The sequence below is a fragment of the Anarrhichthys ocellatus genome, unplaced genomic scaffold (assembly GCF_004355925.1).
Source record: "Anarrhichthys ocellatus isolate YVR2014 unplaced genomic scaffold, GSC_Weel_1.0 scaffold18, whole genome shotgun sequence".
In the NCBI taxonomy this organism is placed as follows: domain Eukaryota; kingdom Metazoa; phylum Chordata; class Actinopteri; order Perciformes; family Anarhichadidae; genus Anarrhichthys; species Anarrhichthys ocellatus.
In genome coordinates, this window is record NW_022280048.1 from 6,306,866 (window position 1) to 6,326,900 (window position 20,035).

Genomic DNA, 20,035 nt, shown 5'->3' on the forward strand with positions numbered 1-20,035 from the left:
CCCCCCCCCCCCCCCCCCCCCCCACACACACACACACACACACACACACACCACCTCCTTCACTGTCACTCACACCAGTTTTTTACCCCTACCTGTCAGCAGGCTAACCACCGAGGGATGCTGAAATATCACTGACTTCATCCACCACCCACAAGCCCACTCTGCATGTGGTTATCCACTTAGTTCCTTTCACACTCTGTCTCATTAAATTATGCTGACCAAGTGAATTTTTTCCCCCTTTCCTTTTTCTTTTAACTTCAAAATCACATTAAGCTCCTTTGTTTTTGTAAGTAGCAGTCAGGAGGTCATATGGGACCACAGTGGAGCGGGCCGGCACAGAGAAAGATGCTTAAAGGAAGCACACGCATCATAACTGTGGTTACTGTAAAGCCCCGGCTCCAAAAGCCTTTGTTTCCTTTGTTGTGGCTTTGGGCATGCCAAGATCAAACAAGCTTATCAGCGACTTCAGGCTCTCCATAATTCACTCCATCTGAGAGGAGAGATATTATTGCTCTCCTTCGAATTAGATCACTAGGTCGATTCAGAAAGATTGAGTGTCGGACTAAACTTTTGAGCAGGCACTTGGCTGGCCTCTGTTGTGTGAGTGAATGATCTAAATATCTAAATATATCAGTAAAACCGTCACTATGTAACGAAGCACTATTTCTCAGATTGAATTTGACACAACAAAACTCGTCTCCCCCGGGCTGTGTTGAACTAAATGATGTGTGGGTATTTTAACAGAGCATAGTTAGGCAGGAGCATCTGCTGTTCCTGCCCACACAGTGCCAGCATGGCAGACAGCCTAATGGCTGGTGCCAGGTGGCAATGCCAGGCCACTGTGACGAAACACACGCACATCTGTAGCTCTTGCGCCTTTCTCAAGGAGTTAAGATCCAAGTCGTGTTGTGTATTTGTTGTTGCACTTTAAAAGGCAGTTGAAGAATTCTACAACAGCTACATGAATCAATAGTTGTCTTGAAGCTTTCAGTTTCAGGAAGTTACTTTCAGAGGAAAATGTCACAAACTTTTTGTTGACCCAAACAAATTACTTCATGTGGCTACATGTCACAGCAAGACAGAGGAGTCCTGCGCAATTGCTCGTCTTGCCTCTCCATTTCTCTACCTTTTCTGTCCCAGGAGTTTTACCGAGGAAACTGCATCATTTAGGTGTGTTGTAAAAAACAGGGGGTGTGACTGCTGTAGTAGGACTATAGCAGCCTGAGAGTAGAGTGGGCGTAAAATTCTAGCAATGTACCTAACAGTCCAACACACACACAGAGTCAGAAACAACCCTGTTCAACGGTATGGTCTTTACTCTGCAGCTGAGTTTATCCTCAGGTGCTGAGTGCAACTAAAGCACAGCTTTACATGTCAATGCAGGTTTCTGTGTCATGACACGATGCCATCCCAGAAATATGACTCAGGAATGTCTCTCACTGTCTTCCAAGCATGCCAATTCTGTGAATGTGTGGTGTGCAATTTCTGTTGAGGATGCAAATTAGGCAACACTTCCACTGGAGAAGATGCATATTTGGGCGAAGGTTTAAGTTTTGTATCCGAGACTCGTAGAACACCTTGATTTATTGAAGGGTGTGGAAAAATGTTGATGGCGACAGCCACTTACTAGCTTCAGCTAAATAGAACCACAAATCTCATCCCACTGGTGGCTTCCAAGTCAATAGGATTGTTCCTCTGGGGACCATGAATCTCTATCTTTACCGAACTATTCATTCAGTAGTGGTCGGGACAGTTTACTAAAAACCAAAGCTGTCAACCGCATGGTGGCACTAATGAAAAGGTTGGGTCAAAGGTAGTAGGATTTGTCCCCTTGGGACCATGAATCATGGATGTATAAAGAGAACTGAATACAGTGGAGGAGAGGACGCCTATCATTTCTGTTAGCAGACACAGTTACTATTTTAACGTGCATTTTAAAGACAAGTTTGACATTTTGGGAAATATGCCTACTCGCTTTCTTTTCGAGAGTTAAATGATCCCCCGTCTCAGATCGGTGCGTCCTTATTTGGTAAAGTCAGAACCAAGAAAAAATAACTTATTTTTAGATGTAGCACCTTGCTCTGATGTTGAACAAAATACAGACATAAATCTATCAGAAACATATGACATTACTATTACCAACTTAAGCTCTCTCCTCATGGCAGTGCAATCAGAGCTAATTTTAGTCTTGTCCACATACTCTGCATGGGGCATGTTTACCGCATGCAGCGCGGTTGTACGCAGCGTGCCCATCAACGTGCTTCAACCAACCACAAAGAGCAAACAAAACCAGACTACACAACAAACACACTGTGCTCCCAGCTCATCTGGACTGGCTTTTCTGCAGTGATATTCCACCGAAAGGACTTTTACTGCGTTGACCTCACCTGGGACCCCCGAAATAAGTCACACTCCCACCTTTTATGTTACATATCTGATTGCTGCCAACAGTTTGTCTGTCCTTTACCTTCACAGAGCCAACATCCTTTATATACCAAAAAGAACTTATTTTAGAGAAGACAGGACTCTGCAGACATATTCATCCCACACACTAACAGGCTTCATCTGTAGAATGACCTTTCACTTCAACTGTTACTCTAAACTCTAGTAAAGAAACCAATGTCAAAAAGGCTATTTCAACATATAAACATTCATATATATGGTTATGCCTGTGAGCTTCAGTTCCAGTTCTGCTTCACAATGTACTCACCTCTGCTACTTGGAGGCCTTGTGTTGGTTTAGACATTTCAACTGACGTGTGTGCTACAGGGACTATAGATTAGATATCTGGCTTTAAAAACTCACATCTATTGTGATAATTGATGTCAATTACATGCTGCTGTTTAGTTAAAAGGAGAACACTTTGCCATTTTAACAGTTTAATATTATTTACAGGGAAACGGAGCATCATAAAAAACAGAGACGGTAATGTTTTCTGAGGTTGCTGAGTTATTGGTACTCATTGTCCACACAAAGAACATTCACATTACACAAGTCTTTGTCCCGCAGTAAACACCAGGCGTATGCATTCAAGAAAAAAACACACATCGAGATGCTGACAGCTTTCACCCTCCGTTTTAAATTAATGACCATCCGTATTGACAGAGTCCAAACATGAGAACACAACGCAGTCGGTTGATATGCAAAGTGATTTTGAATAATCACAATACCGACCTCAAGTCATCACACGGACCCACAACAGAGCTCCGGGACTTTCTAACAGTGTCTAGTCTGTCCCTTTGTTTAAACATAAACAAAGCTAAACAAAACAGAGAACACACACAGAAAAACATATTTCCTTACCCGGTGCAGCTGGTTTTGATCACCGGGCAATCAAAGTAAAACAAACTATCGGATGGACTTGAGGCAGCGCTCAAAGTAACGCCGCCCTGCAGGGGGCCCGTCCTGAGTCCTGAGCCTCTTGGGAGTGGGACCCCCACAATAAAATAAGTTGTGGTAAAGATTGACCCTCTAGCTCCTAGACTGAAGACCTAATGGGAATTTCAACTGTAATCATTGTCACTTAAATTATGGTGGAGATCAAATACAATGACTCTTCTCAGAAAAGTCTCATTGATATGCCTCGCTGCAGCTGGGACGCCCTGCTGACTGCTTTCACATCAGCTGTATTGAAGGAAAGCAGCAGGACGAGTTTGCTGAAGATTACATTTATTTACACGCACCTCCAACAGGCTTTCCTGTTCACCACATTATCATTATGAGTAATCAAACCCTTAGATTTGGAAAACAACTGACCTAAAGAGGGGGATTGTTTTCCTCATATGATTGTAAAAGCCCTACAGATGGCTTGTGTCATGACTCAAGATGATCATCATTGTTGTGCTGTCACAGCAAGTCATCGGCTGTTGTTCAATAGGAGTGTGTCCCTTCTGTACTGAATTAAATTCTTAAAATCCCCCTTCAGATAAAGAAAATGTGTTTTTGCTTATTTTTTTCTTCACTTGGATGTTTTACACTATAAGGCTGCTTTCACGTTCATCTACTAAGGGGGACGTTTCTCTGAACGCCACTGAAACACACAAGTTGAATGATGGATAGTCACATTGTCAGGATCTTAGATGGGACTGAAGTGCTACGATAGTGTGGCAGATATTAGGATGAATGAAAAATGGCTTTCACACCCTGAAAAGGATTCCCTTTTCCTCGCTGCCACCTACTGGTAAGAGATGGGAGTTGTAGACAGACCCAGCAGTAAATTACAGGGACTTGGAAGAACCCACCTCAGCCTGAGACTTAGCTTCTCCTATTGTAGACTATAGCCAAAAAATAGGTATTTTTCATGGCAGACATTTTGACTTGTCATCGTAGGAAACACATTAATGATGGCTCTGTTCAATTTAACTGGCCCAATAAGCCATCATATACTGTGACAGTGAGCCAGCATGCATAATAGAAAGACCACGAATCTGAAGCAGCTAAATGGAACTCAGCCATCACTAATTTCTTATTAATGCCTGTCCTACTGTGACATGTCAACATGTGAAACAGCCTGTTCTGCCTCTCAGTTGCAAAACATCTGTACAAACCAATGGGACCAGCTGTGAAGATTCTTGCTAAATCAACATTAATATATTTCATTCAAACAAACAAATACCATAGTTACAATAATTTGCTGCTGTAGTTCTTGCTTTGGATATCAGTAATCACCAGTGAACAGGCAGGGTGTCCTCAACTCCAAAATAAAAAAAGTACTTTTAATCCAGATTTAGCGTCGCACAATTTTCAGATCCTTTACCTAAGTACCACACTGTTAAAATACTCTGTTATAAGTAAAAGTGCTGCATTGGAAATGTAACTTGAGTAAAAGTATGTCGGTAAACAGAAAAATGGCTCCTGTGAATGTTATGTATATTATTATACATCACTCATGCATTAATGTAAAAGCAGGATTGTATTATTGTTGTTGGCTGAGGTGGTGCTATTTTGTTATTTGTTATTTTGTATAGGACTACAACTAATGGCTATCGTTTATTATGGATTGATCTGCTACTTATTTTGCTTGTAAAAATTCAGAAAATAGTGAGAAATGCAGTAACGAACCAATCGTTTCAGCTGTACTTGCACATACTGTTGGGAAGATGAATTTATAACAAAAACTCATATTTCAAAACTCCTTAATATGTCTATAATGCAACAATATTTGATTTGTAAAATAAAGCTGTCAAATAATTATAGTTAGGTGAAAATGACAATGTCTCCCTCAGAAATGTAGTTGAGCAGAAGAAGTAGAAAGTAGCCTACCCTAAATTCTGACCTAATTAACTGTACATAATTGTATTCAACCACTGAGCCAATTTCATTCGTCTTGCTCTGGAATAATGTATCTCATTTTCTGAGTGAGGTTAAGGCCTCTGTTAATATTGCAAGTTGTCACTTCTTCACTAATTTGTCTCCGAGCCAGCCTGAGCCGGGTAGTGCCGGTGGCCGACACTAGAGGCTTTCCCTGCTGCCCGGTGCGTGTCTTGTTTTGGTTAGCTGGATGCTAGCCCATGCTTTCCGCTGTAGCCGGTTGTTACTGTGATGGCTCTCCCATGAGGCGGGAGAGCGGGACTGTGTTTTCTGACTAAACGCCGAGTGAAGTGCCGTGGACATGGCCGGGGTTTTCGACATCGATTTGGATCAACCGGATGAGAATGTCTCTGACGACGACCTCGAGGACGGGGTGAGTTTACGTTAACGTTGAGGCTAATGCCGCCGCTGTTAGCCAGTTAGCTCGCACTTAGCAGCTCCGAGGCCTGCGTTGCTAACATCGTTGACCAGGCAGGTATCCGTCAGCGGACATGTCCTCGTTGACCCCTTTCCCTCGGAACCTAGCAGTGCCCCATTAAACTGTGTGTAGTACAAATTCCACTGCATTTTCTTGATATAAGATGATGGCCGACCACCGTTCATTTTCATCACTGTCCCGGTCTAGTACATCCGCGTGATTAGAAGTGTTGACGGGGGACAAGTTTGTGTTCCACGGCACATGTTGAGGTAACCACCGCTGAAGCGCACATGACGTGAACCCGGTGAAGGCACAGACGCCACTATGACAGCAATGTCTTGTCGAGGGTAAATGGATAATGATGCCATGAATAACGCAAGCCCGAAAACAAGCGAAACACGAGTTACCTATAACGTAGCGTTACATTTCACCGGGCGTAGGTAATTAATGTCCGACAATGGAGTTAGCGGCTTACGCGCTGCGTCGGCATTAGTCTGTTGTAGAGATGTAGCTACATAACAGTGTAGGTTAATTAGCTACATACATGCCACGTGCATGTTTTGCCCATTAACGTTACATTACGAATATAAATAAGTGAGATGTAAATGACCTCACAGCAACAGGCTGAAATCCTACCAATGCTAGCCGGACCGTAGGTGTAACGTTAACTAAAATCAATACACTGCTTGCTAGCGTTCCCACCACTGAGTTAACGTGTTAAGAGTTGCATCACATAGCGTTGCTAACATTGGTTTTATTAGCTATTAGCTACAACAAACACGCGTCTTTTGCTGGTAAATGTTAAGGAGAAGGTGTGTGTCTATTTAAGCAGCCTGGTGATGCTTGAGTCAGCCGTAACGTTACCGGTTAACTTGGTATTTGTTTAGGAAATAAACTGCTGAACACTATAAGTAAAAAATAATATAACGTCCATACTATATCAACGTGTTGGCTGCTTAATAACCTCCCTCGCGTTCCTGTATGCTGAGATTCTTCTCTCCTGCGTCTTGTTTGCAGGGCCAGCTCAGTGAGTACATGGACCAGTGCAGTGGCTTCGACTTGTAAGTACAACTGAACCATAACGTTAATTCACTGGCTCCCTAAAGGGGAAACAACGTCATCATATTTTTCTTTGGATGACTGGAAACTATCCTCAAGGGGTCGTAAATAACTTTTAGTGCTTTGATACCTTCCGTGTTGATGTTTTTACAGTATAAGTACGAACAAAAGGTAAGCCTACTGTCAAGAAATTCGAGGTGGGTGACAAATTAAAGGGAAAACTAACAGACGGTGTGATTGTAACCATCACAAGCCTCCAGAACATCTTCAGGGCTCATTGGCATAGTCTGCCCCCCCCAGGCCCTTTAAGAAACAACTGCAAGTTTCCTTTAATTTGTCACCCATCCAAATAGACCCAGTTATAAATGATATACTCTTGGATAGGGTCTCTTAAGGCTACTAATCCAATTAGGGCTCACTGCACTAGTGTGAATCTATGTTTAGGCCAAATGCTTGATAACCACGTTGATAATACTGCTGTGTCTGAAATTGTAAACGCAATGTTACGTGAATGTTTCAAATAAGATTTTCTTCATTTTGTTTTTGTTTTGCCAGTAACATGGATGACTGTGAGAAGTTTGAAATTTCAGAGAACATCGTTAACAAGGGAAAAGAGCAGATCAGGCCTGAATGCTTTGAGCTGCTGAAAGTTTTGGGAAAAGGTGGCTATGGAAAGGTGAGGCTTCTGATCGTCTGGCATGAAAATGGACAAATATGAATTTGACTCTTCCTCCATTCTTCCTCTTTGTGATGTACGATGACTTGACATTTCGATTTTGAAGGTTTGAACCAAATATTCTATACGCAGGTTGTAAACTAAAGCCTTGAATGCAGGGCTGTAGAGTTGGGTGTTTAGTTCTCACTGGGCACTGTATGGGACCTTTTCATATCATGTCGTAGAAAAGTTTAGAAAATGCCACTTTATCATTTGCTTTTTGGCTTGGGATTTGCATCTCGTTGCCAGTACATGGGGGAGGGTTTTGTAATTGTCTTGAAATTCCTTTGGCTGGGGGACTTTTTTTGTGGCTGGAAATCTCTTCACTTTGTTCATGGTCACTGCTGTTTATCAACACTCCCCAAACATGTATTACAGTGTGTTCAGACTGTGGCACCTTTTAAATGTCAGGCCCGGCGTCCCAGAACCACCTCCTTCTCTACTCACATCACAGTAAAGAAGTGTAATCCCCTGCACCAGACACACAACTTGTTCTTTCTTGAAGTGGGTTGGTATTTGATGACTAATGTTCTGCAGCCTGGGAATTTCTCATTTTTTGAAACACGCTGTCATTTGTTTTGATGTTCTTGTGTAGTTACAGTGTATATTTTGGCAAAGATGGGAAGTTCCTTGGTCTTAAAACTTATTCCTGAAAGACTATTAGCTGTCTCACGCAAAACCTGAGCTGTCCCTGGTCCCACTTTCGTCAGAATAAGAGAAGAATAACTAATCAATCATAGTCCGAATGAAGAAACAACATGCACAGTAGCGGCTTATGAACCTCATGTCAGTTTCCGTTTGTCCCTAATCATTTCTCTGAATGTCCCCACCATGACAAAGTGTCTTTTCTCAAGCCATAGTCATACAAACGGCAAAAAAGGCCTCACAACACATGGAAAAGTCTTCAATTATATCTTCAAAAGCCGCTTTTGTCCTGCAGCTGTAGGCAGTAATGTGAGTTCTAGCAGGTTGTTGTATCTGGTTGTGTGCTGTCGGGAGAAGTTAAGACACCATGAAACTAAAGCATGATTGTTGTAACAGTAAATTGGGCATGCAGGAAGGTGCTCAACCTTTTTGATTCAGTTGGCACCATCAGACCTATAGCGAGCACCGTCACTACTGCAAGCTCCATTAACTTTCTCATTATGAGTTAATATAGGTGTCGATTTTAGCCCAAAACTTAAATGAACTTCATTTTCTATGAGGTTAACACATCCATCCCCTTTTCTGCTGCATATCCAGGTCCTTGTCACATCGGTTACATTAGTTTTATCATCAGGAATTATGAGCTGCTGGGAAGTACTGAAGGAATGTGATACGATATAGATTGTAATCTATTTTGTATTTAAAAATGTCTTAAATTTAACTTGGTGAAAGCTGCAGACATGTCTGTGTATTGATGTGATGTACTATCTTTACAGGTGTTTCAAGTTCGGAAGGTTTCAGGTTCCACCTCCGGGAAGATATTTGCCATGAAGGTTTTGAAGAAGGTGAGTGAATGGGCCTGTCTCAGGTTTGGCTGAAGGTTTTCATATTGTTCAGTGAGAATATTCTCCACCAATTAAACCTGCCCCCTATAGAGAGTAGTGAGAGAGGAATAGCATCTGCATTATCTAATCCATAAGTAAGCAAAGACAAGTGGCCTACATCTATGAGAATGAGCACATTAAATACTCAGCTTCACATTATGCTGTGTGTCACTGTGTGCCTTCTCTGGTGACGTCCTGATGGAGGCTATTTCACATGAAACCTCAGATCTGCTGCGCTTGACCTCCTCTCTGCAGCTGACACGGAGCTGTTGCCAGACTTTGCTTGAGAAGCCAGCTCATATTCCCCGAAGCTTGTGGGGTTTTTTGGATAATGACTGTGTTTATTGGCTCAATGAAACTTGACTGTAGCTACCAGCCCGGTGCGTGATTCTTGCTCTGCAGCTGATGTTGAAGCTTTGACACTAGCTAACGGGGTTAAAGTTATTCCTCACAGTTCCACACCCTGACTCGCTGTGTGCCGTTTTGTCGCCTGCCAGGCCATGATTGTGCGTAATGCAAAGGACACGGCTCACACCAAAGCTGAGAGGAACATTCTAGAGGAGGTGAAGCATCCTTTCATTGTGGACCTCATCTATGCCTTCCAGACCGGGGGGAAGTTGTACCTCATCCTGGAGTATCTGAGCGGTGAGCACCATGTGGCCCGATCAACAAACACCGTACAGCACGCACCCCTACATGCACATGTTTTTAAACATTTTATGAGTGTTGGATGAAAATGTGGGTCTCCAGTTCCACTGTGGATAAATATGACTGACTTTGTATGTGGTGACTGCAGGAGGGGAGCTGTTTATGCAACTGGAGAGAGAGGGCATCTTCATGGAGGACACAGCATGGTGAGTTAACTCGTCCGTGACTGGTACAGCCTCAACCATCTGGGATAACATTAGCCGTTAGCTGACTGATTGACAGCGTTTCTGTTGGTGAAAGGGAGTTTATCCTGAGAAACTAAATACAATAAAATAATGTTCATGTTTCAGGATGTTTTATTCAAACACGTCAAATCTAAATCCTGTTGAATCTTTTCATCCCCCTTTCCACTCACTGTGTTTGTTCCCATATTGTTTACAATATAAACCCATTTCCAGATGGCAACAGGGTGGGCATCTTAACAAACCCCCTGTGTTGCCAGTCGTCTCCGCAAGGTCTTTTATTGCTGACTCATGACGTACAGGCCAGATAAGATCTCGGTGTGATCTGTTGTCTCTGTCAGACTAATGCTAGCAAACTCGTTTGGAGGATTTTAAGCATTCCGTCTAGTGAGAACAGGCAGATACAGTATGTGACACCGTTTCTGAGGCGGTGTGACGGTCACTTGGAACAGGGACAAACCGCTTACAGTATCTGCTGTTCTGTTTCATAAATAAACAGTCTGTAGATGAAAACGGTGATTACACAAACCAAGCTGCTGAACAAATAGGGGTGTGTAGTAATCCTAGAATATCCTAGATGACATTGAGAAGAACACAAACTGAGTAGCATGCAGAACATTTATAGACAATGTGTGACCTGCGTCTGTTGACAGTTTCTACCTGGCTGAGATCTCGATGGCGATGGGTCACCTGCACCAGAAAGGCATCATCTACCGAGACCTGAAGCCTGAGAACATCATGCTCAACGACAACGGTACGCAAACCTGAAGGCTCTCTGACGAGAAAGAGAAACGTATTCTTTCTACTGGGTCTTTCTCTCATGTTCTCATGTTGGTACCGTTTCCTTCTAGGACACGTGAAGCTGACAGACTTCGGTCTTTGCAAAGAGTCCATCCACGACGGAACGGTGACCCACACCTTCTGTGGCACCATCGAATACATGTATGTCCCAGATTGTGTAGAGTCATTATGGCAGAGCTGTGCACATTCAGCCACATTTCATCCTTCTTACACAGTCTAGTGTATCTGCTGAGTCATCGTGGTCGTTCCCTTCTCCGTCCTCAGGGCTCCAGAGATCCTGATGAGGAGCGGTCATAACCGAGCGGTGGACTGGTGGAGTCTGGGAGCTCTCATGTATGACATGCTGACAGGAGCAGTAAGTGCACACTAATCAACCCCTGAGTCGCATTGCCAAAGAAAGTCAAACTGTAAATGTCATTCATGTAGGAAGCATTTGCTACGATGGCTAACTGTTTCGGTCCTACTACTTTTTCATAGCCGCCGTTCACCGGTGAAAACCGAAAGAAGACCATTGACAAAATCTTGAAATGCAAACTCAGCCTTCCGCCTTACCTCACACAAGAAGCCAGGGACCTCCTGAAAAAGGTGAGCTGTGTTAGCCTTCCTCCTGCCTCATGCTTCTCTGGACGTGTTGTCTCTGTGCAAACATTTGGAGCGGCAGGAAAAAAAACGAATCTCCAAACTTTTGTCTTTCAGCTGCTGAAACGAAATGCCTCGTTGCGACTCGGGGCCGGACCAGGAGATGCTGCTGAGGTCCAGGTAAATACATCCGTCACAGTAGTATGCATGCAGTGTGTTAACGTATTGATCTGGGCCTTAACACAATAACTCACCTTGTAGTAGTCATGAAGTAGTAAACCCTGCTGCTGCTACTGTTGTTTTTCCAAAGGCCCACCCATTCTTCCGTCATATAAATTGGGATGACCTCCTCGCTCGCAAAGTAGAGCCTCCATTTAAACCATACCTGGTAAGTTGTTTTTTTTAACGCAGCAACGTGACCAGTATTATGTCCCTGATAGATGATTACCTGACTTGCTATTTTCTTGCAGCAATCGGCTGATGACGTCAGCCAGTTTGACTCCAAGTTCACCAGCCAGACTCCAGTGGACAGCCCCGACGACTCCACGCTCAGCGAGAGTGCCAATCAGGCCTTCCTGGTGGGTCACTAGTGCTGTTACCTCCCAGCACACAGTGGACCTTTTCTGTCTACTTTGTCTCACTTTCTGGAGTTTCCAGCATTTTTTGGAACTTGCAACAAATGATATCGGGAATAATCCACGGTGTGACGTACAAAGATAACACATGACTCAATGCTGATTTGGGATTGAGCATTTAAAGCAACGTTTTTAATTCGAACACCGTGGCGTTTACTCTTGCACTTTGCTATTTCTGTGTTGTCTGCAAACAAGCACACAAACCGAGTGTTTTTTATTTCCTTGGTAGGTCTTACGAGAATCAGTTAATGCATCCCATCTGGTGTAGTCCTGTTGGCTTTCCTGGAAGCTTCCCTCACTGTTCCACCACATTGCATGATATGGTTTACTCAGCTTTCATTGCTCATCATCAGCTGTGGGTTGTTTTTGGAAAGATGCTCTTTGAAGAGGTGGACTCAGACCTCTCTCTGTTTCTCCCCCCCCCCCCCCCCCCCCCCCTCCCCCAGGGTTTCACATATGTAGCCCCATCTGTGCTGGAAAACCTCAAAGAGAAGTTCTCTTTTGAGCCAAAGGTGCGCTCACCACGGAAGTTCCCAGGAAGCCCAAGAACACCTGTGAGGTAACGGCAAGTTTATTTTGTCTAGGCTTCCATTTCAGTCAATCTGGCTATTTTCAGATTTTTCCCACAGCGAGTCTTTTCAACATATTTGCTGACCTTGTAAATGTAAATGGCTGGACCTAAACTTAGCCACCATTAATAAGATAAATAGAAGCTCCTCTCCAATGGCACAACAGGAATAAGTCGGGGTCAGTTGTGTTAATCTTGGGTTTAATTTCATTCAGAGGATTGCTCGTCAGTCAGATAAAGAAATTGATAAACTTCCGTCTGAATACCTGCTAACTATTTGAACAATAATTCTATTGAAATCATTCCTCATCTGGGAGTTAAAGAGCAATCTGCTTTTAGCCTCCATATTCTTTCTAGGTGTGTTTTCTCACTGACACACATGATTTGCACTGTGACGTTAAAAATACGGGCTGGTGCCTCGCAGACAATAGTGTCTCACATATCCGCCTTCCACAGCCCGGGGACGTTTGTAGGAGGGGACTGCTGGCCCCGGGGACCCACGGCGACTGGCCGCACTGTGGAGCAGCCCATGGAGGTGTCGGCAGCAGAGCAAATGGACACAAGCGGCGGTGGCTCTGAGGCCTCTGCGCCGCTTCCCATCAGGCACCCTTCAGGCATCAATGCGGGACCCTACAAGAAGCAGGCCTACCCCATGAACTCCAAGCGGCCAGAACATCTACGGATGAACCTATGACGCTCGGCTCGTCTACGAACATTAGGACTCTTCTAATTCCTCCTCTTCTTCCCCCTTCCTTTTTGCTTTCAAAGAGACTAATAATAGAATCTTTTTTTTTAATTGACTGACACTGTCAGTGACGATCACCAGCTCTTCCAGCAGCGCCTTCCCATCCCTCCTGACTCAGCCTGGCCATCTCGGCCTGACGCAGATAATCAGCAGTGAAGTAGATATGAGAGTTGTGGGGAAGTTGTGTGAGAGAGGTGCTCTTCAATGAAAGTTGACTCGCTTGTTGTTGGCTGGGTAATGCCAGCCTGGTGTAGTCTACTGGCATTATCATCTGATTTACTGGTGCTCTTTTATCCTCAAGTCTGGTGAATGTTGATTCTAGCATTAACGACTCATTGCCTCATCACAGTGAGAGAGTTTGGTTACGGCTTTTCTTATTTTAACGGTTATCTTGTGAGAACTTGCAGTTTGCACTGTCAGTAGGTCGATTTATTAGATAACAATTCCACAATGAACACAGTATTCCTTTATGTTTGAGGAAAACAATTACATTGCCTTTGTCACTGGAGCGTGTGGTGAGGAGTAGGCGGAGCGAAACATTACGGTAAAGCAGCTATAAAAAGACAGAAGTGAAATTTCAGCTTCACTTCCACCACAATCAATACTGCTTTACTTCGTCTGACTGGAGTGTGTCCTGTCCAGACGCAATGCTCAGTTTCTTTCTGTTGAATGTAAACCGACTCTGTATGCCTTTTTTTTTTTTTTTTTTTGCGTAAACCTCCTGCGCAGCTTCCCCTGCAGCATTATTTTTAACTCGTCTGTACACGCAGTAGTCCCATTGCCACTGTCGTGTCAACAGGTCCACCCAAAATACACACAGCCAAACTGATGTCACCGCACTGCATTGATCCAGGCAGTGTTCATGGCTCTCGTGGTAGGGTTACACCCTGTTTGACCTGTTCATGTGATGTGAAGCTGCTATACGAGCCTCTGGAGTCGAGCCATTCAAATGTTCACACCCTAAAACCGACCGCGCTGTCGGACGCAGATTCCCTCAATGACAACTGCAAATGTAATGGATGAAGATGAGCTTCGGTTTGAATGGCTCCCTGATGTTTGTCGCTATCCAAACACTTAGTGTTTAATGAATTGACCAAAAGCACTGTTTCAACCAACCAAATGATTTCTCTTTTGCTGGTAAGCAAACGAACAGCCGGCGGAGTGAGTCGCTGGTCTGATTCAAGAACTGCAAGGTTCAAATGTCACGTTTTGGTTCATCATGTCCGATTTGATCAAAGTGACTTTGTTTCCCACAGTGATGCTCACAGAGATCGTTTAATGTTATTTAGAGTGTAGCTCAGCAAAGGGTCTAATACGGATCTGTGTGAGTTCTTCTACCATTCCAGTGCAACAATTGTGTTTTAAGACCAATCACTCCACTTTTTACTCCACTTAACCTTTTTGTTAATTTGTTAAAATATTTATTTGAAGTGCCAATGTGTTTCCACTGTATTGTTCACACTATGCAAACTATGTATTTATTGTGTCGTATTATTTAGGTCAGGCAGTAGAATGGGTTATTTGATTTGGTTTTCTCATCTGAGACTTATTTTGCCATAATGATAATAAGCATGTAGAGTATGGTTTCATTTCCACAGAACATGTCTTACAGATGCTTCTTTTTTTTTATTCCATAATTAAGGACGGTAACCTAAATGACTTGCAGTATTTATTGTGTGGCTTAGTATCATATTGAAGGCTGACTTTCCGAAAACATTTTAATATCTAACACTTTCCTTGCTGAAAACTTGAACTTCAGTTTATCTTTTGCAGTGCTTAAAGCGTTATTGTGGGGAAAACTGATGCAAAAACAAAGGGCGATCATTTCTCCTTGTGTGTGTAGAGTCTGTTAGAGGGCGATACTTTCTTCTGTTCAGGTACAGTCAAGTATCTTCCACACCGAGTTGTTTGAGGAACATCTTATCAAGCTTACTTCAGGTGAGAAACACCGTCTCTGACTAGAAGGGGTGTTGAATAACATTATTCCTGTTGCTTTGTTGTCCATAGATCTGCCCTTACAGATGGGGAATGTTTATATGCATCATGTATATGATGAAGTCAAAAATAAATGTCTGATCAGCAGCAGATTAGGACGTCTTGGGGATTAAAATGATCTAAACTGATGGAAGCTCTTCAAAACCTTGTGTCAGATTATGACTTGAAGGTTTAGCTGCTCGGCAAATAAGTGATTCTCAGTTTACTTCATAAAAAGAGCCACAAACATTCAAATGGTAGATCTTTATTCGGATAGTTTATGCCTCTAAATGGATAAAAATAACAGTGAAATGATTTTGTACATACTAAAATAGATGTTTCTCCCAGTCTTTGGTTTTTACAAAAGCGAGGCCATGTCGCCTCTGTAGAAAAATAATGTGTGAATTAGTCTCACGCTCAGTTGCATCCTTTTTATCAGACGAAAAGAAACGGTAACCAAAAGCCAAACTGTTTATCCGTCACATAGTTATTCCTCAGCCTGCCATGGATGCGTGCTGGCAAAGGTCTGGTCACTACTGGACCAGCTGTTACTGTGTACTGAGCTTCCTGGAAGCCTTTGCAGTCCGGTTCAAGCTCAAAGATGCAGCTAAAGCATAATTCAGTTGTGCTGTTGATTACAAATAAGTCACTCCCAAAAAATGCAAGAAACACTGGATAAGAGGGTTTGTGTGATGTTTGTTCACACATGTGATGGATGAAAAATCTGTTTAAAATACTTTTTTAATATAATATATTCTCTGATGTTCCCGTATTTACAAGTAGAGGAAACTGGAAGTACAACAATTTGCTGCCCAATCAGGAAATCAAGATTAAAAGGTGAATAAAGCCAACACAACACAGAAGGAAAAACAACTTAAAATAGAAAAATCAAAAATCATTTGAGGCCATGGCAATAATCAACTTTCTCTCGTCCGAGTGTGTAGGTAGAAATAGTGATGTTTTGGTAAATAAGCCAGAAAAATGCCCACAGTAGGTTCAGTGTGTGTATCTTTACGGACCTTGGCCTGCAGGGGGCACTGCCCTCAGATTCATGAAACAGTGTGTACAACATTACTCGTCAGTGGGGGTTGACAGCCACAGAAAATCACATTAAATACAAGCCAATGCCCTGCACCCAAAAGCCCCGCATCGATCAATAAATCTGCAGGTGTGGAGATGTGGCTCCGTCCCTCCACTTGTAAACCTTCTCTGTGATCACGGTGCGGCAGAGAGGGCAGCTCTTCTCTCGGTTAAACCACAGAGCGATGCATTCGTCACAGAATATGTGCTGCACGGCAGAAAAACAACATGTCAGCATGTCCTGCACTTGCCATACATGACGAGATCTACACAAGTGATGCACTTCAGTTCATCTGAATCACGAAAACGGGTCAGATACATAGAATTATATATAAAGAAAAACACAGGTTATTATTACACAAGCAAATAAGAGAGAAAAGCAATTGCAGGGGTGAAAAAGTCTGATTTTTAAAAATCTTTTATATTACCGATTTTCTCACGTAATACTGCTCAATTCATTATTAAGTTGCGATCCAAAGCAATTGATTTACGCAACTGCTGTGATTAAGTGTGATAACGTAATTAAAGAGGGATGTGAGCGACAGACTCCTGAGGGATCTAAATCTATTGATGCCCACACGGCACATTACAAATACTACGTGTACACTGATTACAAAGCCCTGCGGCGCACACGTGTTTGGTTTTACCTGACAGAGTAGAACCCGAGGCTCCCTGTACTCTCCCTGACAGATGGGACAGACGTCTCCAGCCTCGCTGCACTGACTCCTGGTGGCTGCTGAGCCTGTATGCTGAGAAACAAGGAACACCTTCAAACAGCTGGTGACTGAATGTGACCATTTATGAAAGAAGTTGTTTACCACCGACCTCGCCCTTCACCAATGTCCTCACGGTTTTCAGTAAAGACGTCCATTGTCCGTACAATTCTAAAATCTGAAAAATAAAGAAAAATAACTAAAATAGAAATGTATATATATTTTTTTTAGTTTTTAACAATAATACAAAGATCTATTCCTGCTTGTTTGACTGATCACACCTTCAGTATGAGGTAGAACAAAGCCAGCAGGACCCCCAGCGTGAATCCAGGGGTGCCGTCAACCTCCTGGTACGTGACCAGGTAGCGGAACCAAAGTGGGACAGGCGCTGTGGCCTGGTGGACCTGACCCAGCTCCTCACTCAGCATCACCCACCGCCCCTGGAGACATTTAAACACAAAATAAGAGCTACTCAACCTGCACTGCCAAGACATATGTAACATTAGAGTGATATTTGTTGTTTTTTTCTTATCCAAAGGAGAAACCCCCCCACTCTCACCTGGGTACTGTATGCCACCAGTGAGGATGGCAGCAGCAGAATAAGGCACTTAATCCCCATAAAAAGAAACTTGATTATGAAGTTGGTGATGCCGACTGCCCAGAGAACCTCCCAGAAACCCAGCGGCTCAATGGTTGGGCTGAGGAGGATGAGGCTGGAAGGAGGTTGACATTCAGGTTAAATGGCACGTTTTAGCACTTTCCTGCCAGGTTTAGCTGTTTACTAAACTGCAGTACAGGTGAACAAAGTCCTGCTGGATGAGGGAGCTGTAGTAAAATCACCCGGAGTTTAAAGAAATGACCACAGTGTGTTCTGGCTGCCTACTCACAATACACAGACGAATTGAGATTATATTCTAAGAACACGTAATTAGTTACAGGAAATAACCACAGGCTCGTTGTTCTGGGTAACTGATGTGAGGTGACGCATTAACTCATACCAATAGTGGAGGGTCTCGGTGAGAAAGGTGTAGTAAAGCAGGAGGGTGGAAAAGATCAGGAACAGTAGCAGCCACACACACTGCAGCTTTGAGTGACGATCCTGAGGAGAAACAGTCAAAGAACATGGTTCAGGAAGCTAACAGCAATAACTTGCATAAGCAATGTGTTCTCCTGTTCTCCTCTTACCTGAAGAAAGACTTGAGTTTGAATGTTTTTATTCACATATAGAAAAGTTGTGAAGAGGCCGACCCCGACTGCTAGACCTGGTAAAATGGAAAGAAAAGAGTAGAACACGATGTGTTGTGTTCACAGTTGCAGTCACGGTGTTTTGCTTCACTCCTACTCACCGAGAGCGTGTTGGATGACTAGTTTAGCAGACACAATGACAAGGAAAGGAAGACTCTTCTGAAGCCAGCGGAAGAGATGGCGAAGCTCAGACAAGGAGGAGGTGCTGGGTTCTCCAGAGTCCACATCGGAGTCAGGCGGGTCAAGCTCAGCCTCCGAATATGAGTGGTGTGGCATCCGATTGTGTCCGTGTGGCTGAGAATGGGAGTGGCTGTGGGAGTTGACTCTGGACCTCCTGGAGGACGTGCCTCCACTGGACTCCCCAGGCTTGCTGGTCATGGTTACCCGCACCTCATCGCTGTCTGGGTTGGCGGCGGCGGCCGCAGCACCAGGGGCCGGTGTCCTAGTAAGTTCTGGTTGCAGAGTTAGGGATAAACCATTCGCTGTATGAGCTCCCTGCTCACTTGCATCAGGCTGCATTACAGCAGAAGACTCCCTCAGTTTCAGTGCTCTTCCGGAATCACTCCTTTGACATAAAAGACAAACATTTAAAGTCTCAGCCACATGGTGTCCAGCATCAATCATCTGCATTTACAAGTTGTACAATAGTTAATGATGAAGGTCGCACAGTTGTCAGTTAATCTACGATAAGGACCGTAGAACACCATGGCGTATTGCAGGACCTCTTGTAATAGAGAGCTCCCAGCAAACAAGACGTATAGACCATGTTTAAGTGTCTTTAATGTGTCAATACTAAGGTAACCTTGTGGTCATAGGAATATGTATTATGTTTGCGGAAGTATTAATGGAGTGTACAAGACAGTATTTTGTGTTTCGAGTAGTAACCAAGTGAAATTGTTAAGCAGTCATCCGGAACATCTCATCCAGACTAATAGCGAAAGCTTATTGACATAAGCTGAACTTTACGTCGGTTACATTAGTAATTTCCCGGCAATAAACCCAAAAATAGTGACAACTGACAAACTGGTCGTCTCCTTCACAGAGCACTGGGCTGCTGCCGTTAGCATTAGCAGCTAACAGATGTTTCCTATCAGGCCAGGCGGAGGTAAAAGCTTCGGCTCACCTGTCATTCTGCACGCGGAGTTTCATGGTAAGTTATTGTTCTCCATCTAATACAATGTCCGAGTCGCCAAACTAAACATAAGCAAAAGTAAATTAAAAAACAAAACTAAGCTGTTGTGTTTCAGACTAAACCATAAGCTGCTCGTTCAGACATCTTGACGTTGTTTACGACAGCAGACGTCGCAAACTTCTTCTGTGCATTTCTTTACGGCGCATCGGATGTAAAATGCTGCAATGCCTCCACCTACTGGAACATGTTCAAATGACACGCGAAACATTATAATAATTACCACAATTTAAACACACACAACATCATTGCTATCACTACCTGTCACTGTTGACTGTAGTATGTACTAATAATGTTATACTGCTACACATCCTAATAATCATTTCATCATTGTTATTATTATAATTTATAATTATTGTAATTTATAATAATAACACGGCTATTTATAGTAATTGTCATCTTGTTAATAATGTATCATTATGATGATAATTAATAGGCAGGTCCACCGCTTTAATCATCAGCATCAATCAGTTTAATTTAAATTAAATCAATTGAAATTATTCTCAAATTTTCTTCCCTTGTCTTTTTAATGATGTGGACAATATATCTCTCGCTGTCTTTATTGCATACCTTTATTCTCCCTTT

General features: G+C 43.1%; 2 protein-coding genes across 3 annotated transcripts; one reads left to right on the top strand and one right to left on the bottom strand.

Moving 5' to 3' along the window:
• The first annotated feature begins 14 nt into the window (after positions 1 to 14).
• Positions 15 to 17,758, top strand: rps6kb1a (ribosomal protein S6 kinase b, polypeptide 1a). Of its 2 annotated transcripts, none has more exons than XM_031857160.1 (15): positions 15 to 5,683; positions 6,746 to 6,789; positions 7,343 to 7,463; positions 8,924 to 8,992; positions 9,529 to 9,676; positions 9,828 to 9,885; positions 10,575 to 10,675; positions 10,773 to 10,863; positions 10,987 to 11,077; positions 11,200 to 11,307; positions 11,419 to 11,481; positions 11,612 to 11,689; positions 11,772 to 11,879; positions 12,383 to 12,495; positions 12,961 to 17,758. In XM_031857160.1, the coding sequence occupies exons 1-15, from the start codon at positions 5,612 to 5,614 to the stop codon at positions 13,196 to 13,198; spliced, it is 1,503 nt and encodes a 500-aa protein (XP_031713020.1). In that variant the 5' UTR covers positions 15 to 5,611; the 3' UTR covers positions 13,199 to 17,758. The 2 variants fall into 2 exon arrangements, with proteins under 2 accessions (XP_031713020.1, XP_031713021.1); XM_031857161.1 differs by having other exon boundaries at positions 5,643 to 5,683; positions 7,378 to 7,463.
• Positions 15,473 to 19,569, bottom strand: rnft1 (ring finger protein, transmembrane 1). The gene is made up of 9 exons (XM_031857162.1): positions 19,385 to 19,569; positions 18,363 to 18,826; positions 18,202 to 18,278; positions 18,015 to 18,115; positions 17,576 to 17,729; positions 17,298 to 17,456; positions 17,129 to 17,194; positions 16,951 to 17,052; positions 15,473 to 16,511 (listed from the first exon to the last, which is right to left on the bottom strand). The coding sequence occupies exons 1-9, from the start codon at positions 19,408 to 19,410 to the stop codon at positions 16,377 to 16,379; spliced, it is 1,284 nt and encodes a 427-aa protein (XP_031713022.1). The 5' UTR covers positions 19,411 to 19,569; the 3' UTR covers positions 15,473 to 16,376.
• Between the last annotated feature and the right edge of the window lie 466 nt (positions 19,570 to 20,035).